Here is a 6,486-nt window from a genome sequence, read left to right as displayed (position 1 = left end):
ATATATATATATATATATATATATATATACACACACACACACTATGTCTATTACCACTGTAGTGTCTATCACCCTTCACACTCACCACACATACCCTAGACGTGCTTTTAGTGGCGTTTATGTTTTGTCTGCTATTGTTTTCTGCAACTTGACATATATTTACTACATAAATATATATTATGTAGAGAGAGAGCCGATTGTATATTTATAAAAAATTATTTATATATATATGTATGTATATATTTTTTATATACACTCATATATATGTATATATCTCGTTCACGTATTATTATATTACAACATCTACCCAACATTCCCCATGATGGCTGCCGAGCTAGCGCCGGCTCGCCGCGCTTTCGCGCTCTCGGAGGTTAAAGATATTTCGCACTTTGCACCTGTCGAAACGTATTTTCTTTTTCATTCTACACAACGTCGCAAAACTCTGCATCCTCATACTTCAAGTATATGCGATAACAGATAAACCATATGCACATAAAACGCGCCGCGCTAAACGATCTCGCAGGCGGAGAGGCTCGGCAGTTAAGCGCGGAGGTAGTTGGAACTTATCTTAGGGACTTAGGCAATAGCTCTAGCCTTGAACGTCTAGTATCAGTGTGCTCGACACATGTCGATTCGCTCTCCCGTATGAATCAACGAGATTCACGCGGGGATTATGTGTGTGGGGACAGTCTGCAGAAACAGGTCAGCGTTATGAGTATGAACCTGAGTGCCAAGCTGGACGAGCTGCAGCGGGGTGACCGCCAGCTGGAGACCACCGTCGCTCTCTGCGAGATCCGCACGCAGTTGCAGGAGCTCACGAAGAGCGTAGAGTCTTGTCAGAGCGAGGTCAGCGAGGTGAAACGGGATATGGTCACGATTAAGGTACACTCTAGCTGACATGCCTACATCTATTTTTTTCTTATTCACTTATCTAAACTAACAATGATTAAACTAAACATCGATATCGAAACAAAAAAAAACATGAAAGAGAATCTTACTCCAGAAGAGGGGTTAAATTTATGATAGTTTTATTCAAAGTAAAATATATTTGTTCGTTTCTTTTAAATTAGATGTTTAATTATTAATATTAACATTAATATAAACACGTTTTGCTACGTGTAGATTAAAGTATGATGAAAAATTACTATAAGGTCCATCATTTTTTTTGATAATAAAAAATTTGGAGAGACCGATTTGATTTTATATTTAAAAGTGAGGAAAACAATATTAAAATTGCGGAATATATAAGAGTAGATAAATTGTCGCAAATCAATATGTGTACGTGACGTGATAGAAGAGAAAGAATACAGTTAGATTAATAGAAAGTTTGATGTCCAAGAATATAAATTTTTCACGTTTTTACATTATTGAAAGAGCGTTTTATCGCTCTTTCAATAATGTAAAAATTGCATTTGGTACGTAAGGAAGTACTTGAGGTGTTCTTTTTCTTGACACGCAGCAAGAACTAGATACGGTACAGCAGGTCAAGGAAGAGATAGAGGAATTACGAGAGTACGTGAATCGACTGGAAGAACACTCCCATCGGCGGAAACTTAGGCTGTTGGAGCAGGTGACTTCCTGGCGTTAGGCAATGTTGCTTCTCTTCGTTTTATCTATTTGTGTTATGTTTTAAGAACTTGCTATGCTATGAATGATCGTGTATGTGTGCGTTTTTTTTTTAATTATGATTTTTTATTTCTTCAGCGATGTATGATTTTCATGATGCTGTTAATAAAAATTATGTGGAATAATTTTATATGTTTTTGTACTTTTATTTTATTTTATATTTACGCTGCACCTCATTTCCTTTCTTATTATTTATATCGCACATGTTGTGCTAAATGTTACTTACGTGAGGTATATATGTGTGTGTTATTATTAATTATATTTCATACGAAATGCATCCGCGTATTTTCTAGGGACTGACGCTTTTCCTGTCATACGCGATACTAGCTGCCGTATTAGGAATGTTGCAGTTTGGATACAACACTGGAGTGATTAATGCGCCTGAAGTGGTACGTCATCAACATAAAGTCTCTATGTCTCAAATAATTTTATAAGCGAACACTCGTATAATGTATTCAAACTGTTTGCAGAACATAGAGAATTTTATGAAAGATGTATACAAGGATAGGTATGGGGAGGACATTTCGGATGATTCTGTTAAAACTTTGTATTCTGTGGCCGTAAGCATATTCGCGATCGGTGGTATGGTGGGAGGTTTCAGCGGAGGGACAATTGCCAACAGATTTGGCAGGTCAGTGTCTGATTTAGCGATATCATATTAGTTTCACAAAAAGATGACGCACTAATTATATAGAAAATTTTTAATATAATTAGTGTGGGGTCATTTAAACAAGAGGCCAATACTCCAAATTATAATATATAACATGCATAATTATAAAAGAAAAAGACGATATAAGTTATAATTGTAACTTATATCTTTTTTTTTTCATAAAATTGAAATATTCGTATTGAGTTTTCTTCTTCAATTTAATCTTTCCAATCGAAATTTTTAGTAAATACATTTAAGTGTAATTTTGAAATTTCTTTAAAAAGATTGTGATGTGATATCGAAGCTACACTTAAATGTATTTATTAAAAATTTCGATTGGAAAGATAAAATCTTTGGATGTCGAATAATTATAAAACGGAAAAAGACAGAAATTAATATTGACCTTCTGCTTTGAATGCAGAAAGGGAGGCTTACTGCTAAACAACGTGCTGGGCATCGTGGGGGCGTGCCTGATGGGTTTCACGAAACTTGCTGAGTCATACGAGATGCTGTTTTTTGGACGGTTTATCATCGGTGTCAATTGTGGCTTGAACACCTCGTTGGTTCCCATGTACATATCGGAAATAGCGCCATTGAACCTGAGAGGCGGCCTAGGCACGGTGAACCAGCTCGCTGTTACGGTGGGCCTCCTGGTCTCCCAGGTGCTGGGCATCGAGCAAATCCTTGGAACAAACGAGGGTTGGCCCGTTCTCTTAGGACTAGCTATCTGTCCTGCCATTCTACAGCTACTGCTGCTTCCAGTATGCCCGGAATCTCCAAGGTGTGTGTCGGAAAAATAATATAAAATTATTTATAATTGAAATTATTTATAATTGTTTCTCCGATGTTTTTAAGTATGTTTTTCAAGGAACTTGATTGAATGATTGTACGATAATAAAGTACCATCCACGATTTTTTACATTCTTATTAATTGATATACAAGCGATGCCGCAGTCTATTAATGGAAAAAAAAAATTATTTCAGATATTTGCTCATTACTAAACAGTGGGAGGAAGAGGCTCGAAAAGCTTTGAGAAGGTTGAGAGCCAGTAACCAAGTAGAAGAAGATATTGAGGAGATGAGAGCGGAGGAACGAGCTCAACAAGCTGAGTCCACGATATCGATGACAGAGCTTATATGCAGTCCAACTTTAAGAGCACCTCTCGTTATTGGTGTGGTTATGCAACTTTCGCAGCAGCTTTCGGGTATCAATGCCGTAAGTAACTATTTTTGTTCAATTGCTCCCGTTTTTGTTACTGATTGTGAGTCGATCTGGATTAATTAATTGGAGCAATCTGACGTAAAATTATTGCGTGTTCTAGGTATTTTATTATTCCACGAATCTGTTCACTAGTTCTGGTTTAACGGACGAGAGTGCCAAGTTTGCAACCATTGGCATAGGTGCCATCATGGTTTGTATGACGCTAGTGTCTATCCCACTCATGGATAGGACAGGAAGGCGTACGTTGCACTTGTATGGTCTTGGTGGCATGTTTATCTTTTCAATATTCATCACAATTTCATTTCTCATAAAGGTGAGTTGGAATTTTATCGCGTTTTTATAACTTGTTTATCATTCTTGTTATTTTAATGATAGATTATAATAAGCAATCTATCGAATTTTCTTATTGCTTACGTACGCGACAATTAACGTTGGTTTAAAAATAGATACTAAAATTCAATATTATGGATACTGGAATTTTTTCAATATTTATTATACGATTTTTCATTGATAAATTATGACTTGTATACTTATATCAAGAGGAATTCATCATAGGAATCTAAAATTTTTTAAATCATATTTTTTTGGCATCGAATTCTTTGATTAGGCTTTTCAAGTTAATAACTGAAGAAACAAGATTTTTTGTAACTTAAATTTTAATAATAAAATAATATATATGTCGTTATATATTAAATAATTACATAGAATAATTTATCTTGCTTGAAAAAATATGATAGAAGTTGGAGATTCTATTGACAATGGCGGATTTATTTATTAATACTTTTTCGTACTGTTAAGAACTGTGCTTTATTCAGGAAAATGGCATCACAAAATCGTGAATTGTAGCTATGTATCTGTGCTTTGGCACTTTATGCACCTTGGCGAAAGGTGTACTTAACACTTTGTTCACAGCTGGAGTGCGGCACTGCACCGACAGTGAGAATCACCATTATATCTATACGAATTTGCATCAAAGAATCGACTCATTTTAATTTCTCCCCGCCATTCACATGTAGCCAATAAGTCACGTCTTTTGCCCGCATGCCGTTTCATTCATTTGCGATATAGAAATTTTTATATTTCGATACATGGACACGTACGTGCTTTACGTGTATAAATTTCTTGTCGAAATAATTTTTAAATACAAAATGAAATAATTCTTAATACTGATATTTTAAATAGATATTTTTAGCAATTATTTTTATTATAACATTGAATGATTCTGCAAATGAAATGAAATCAAGGCTAGTTCGTAAAGAAATGAACATATTTAATTTATTGTATCGTTATTATTTTTGAATAAATTTGATATCGTTATTTTTTTTACTAAATTTATCCCTTATATTTATTGGTCTTGGTTTGGTTTTTTACTTAAGTATAAGTTTTATTTTGTTGAATTCTATTAGCTGAACACGATTAATATAATTATCGATAATTAATCGATAGAGGCGCGAGAACAAAATGTGAATGCAGCAGTGTCACATGTATCGTATATCGCACGCCATTTCGTTACTCTGGCTTACTAGTAGTTTTGCTTTTTGATGAAACCCGCTTCCCTCCTCCCCTTCACTACTGACGACCTCTTTCGTGACTGTCTGGAGGAGATTTACTTCCCGTTTATTAATCAGCCTATGTTCTCTACTTGGCTCAAACCTGTCACTCTCTATATATCACATATACATCAACAATTAACATGTTATTCGCGAAGTCCCTAATCAATTGTTACCCTTTGTGTACAAAATTAACGGTTCTTTAGCTGCTGAATGTCTAGCACCGATGCTTTCACATTACGGGATTCAAGAAAGAATAATTCGCTTTTTAATAACAACTACTTGTACCACAATGGAAAGAACCGTCGTGTAAATTCGCATCTCATGTTCCTATTATTATGAGGATATTATAAATTTTATAATATTCTTATGAAAATATTGTGAGAACACAGTTCAGTTTTTTATATGTAAAATTGTAGAAAAAATATACAGCTATATATGTGTTCTAATAATATAATTTTTTTCTGAAAAATTTAAGAAAAATTTAAGAAAAATTCAATTCGAGACCATCTGCACATAGATGTTTCGCGTACGACTGATCGCATTATCACTCTAATTGAGGTCAAAGCAAATCCTGGCACTCATCATGGAAAGCAGCGTACCGTGCTTCACCGCTTAACGAGAGATTGTACTGTACATAACAAGGCACTCTGTCGTTATACAAAATACTTTGCCGCAATCACTTTGTCAATGCCAATGCCTTTCATTACACAGGGTTGAGCTGCGCACCGCATGCGGCATTACAAATTATTACGCATTCGACATGTGTTATCCGATTTTTTCGATTGAGTTCCTGGCCTGCCGTATTTTTTTATTTTTATTTTTTCCTGAGGCTCCTCCAGCTGCTCAGGAAAGAAGAACACAATTCTACTGCCTGATAGGAGTTCTTTGGCTATGTGCAGGAAATGATCGACTGGATGTCCTACATCTCGGTAGTGTCGACTTTGTGCTTCGTCGTATTCTTCGCCGTAGGGCCCGGTTCTATACCCTGGATGATCACGGCGGAACTGTTCTCGCAAGGCCCTAGACCTGCCGCCATGTCCATCGCGGTTCTCGTCAATTGGATGGCTAATTTTTTGGTTGGCATCGGTTTTCCAAGCATGAAGGTAAAACAACAATTCTTTTTAAACTTCCTTTATTCGCGAGGTAAATAACTGAATGATTATTGAGACATATGATTATATGAGTCATTGAATAATTGCAAATAATTAAACTCGATGGAAGAAAACGCTAACGGATATTACAGTTATAATTGTTTTATTAACATTGTTATTAATTAATATGATGGAATGTAACGATTATATAATTATATAATCCTATTACGTATATTTAGATTTTATATATATATATATATATATATATATATATATATATATATATGTGTGTTGTGTTAGTGTCGTGTTGTCGTAGTAGTAGTACGGTACTAACGTAACGTACGT

At 35.1% G+C, this 6,486-nt stretch overlaps 1 protein-coding gene across 3 annotated transcripts in view; it reads left to right on the top strand.

Annotated features, from left to right (window-relative positions):
- LOC105622358 (glucose transporter type 1) overlaps window positions 1-6,486 on the top strand; it is a 26,606-nt gene that overhangs the window by 8,992 nt on the left and 11,128 nt on the right. For 2 of the 3 annotated variants that reach the window (XM_012203780.1, XM_012203781.1), the window contains exons 2-9: window positions 690-882; window positions 1,460-1,570; window positions 1,920-2,015; window positions 2,097-2,257; window positions 2,697-3,056; window positions 3,260-3,491; window positions 3,598-3,810; window positions 5,929-6,153. In XM_012203780.1, coding sequence (XP_012059170.1) covers window positions 690-882; window positions 1,460-1,570; window positions 1,920-2,015; window positions 2,097-2,257; window positions 2,697-3,056; window positions 3,260-3,491; window positions 3,598-3,810; window positions 5,929-6,153 — 1,591 coding nt within the window. Of the gene's footprint in view, window positions 1-689; window positions 883-1,459; window positions 1,571-1,919; window positions 2,016-2,096; window positions 2,258-2,696; window positions 3,057-3,259; window positions 3,492-3,597; window positions 3,811-5,928; window positions 6,154-6,486 lie in introns of those variants that run through there. The other variant, XM_012203782.1, reaches the window with a different exon arrangement.

The sequence above is a fragment of the Atta cephalotes genome, assembly GCF_000143395.1.
Source record: "Atta cephalotes unplaced genomic scaffold scaffold00044, whole genome shotgun sequence".
NCBI classification, from domain to species: domain Eukaryota; kingdom Metazoa; phylum Arthropoda; class Insecta; order Hymenoptera; family Formicidae; genus Atta; species Atta cephalotes.
This window is presented reverse-complemented; position numbering and strand designations above follow the sequence as displayed.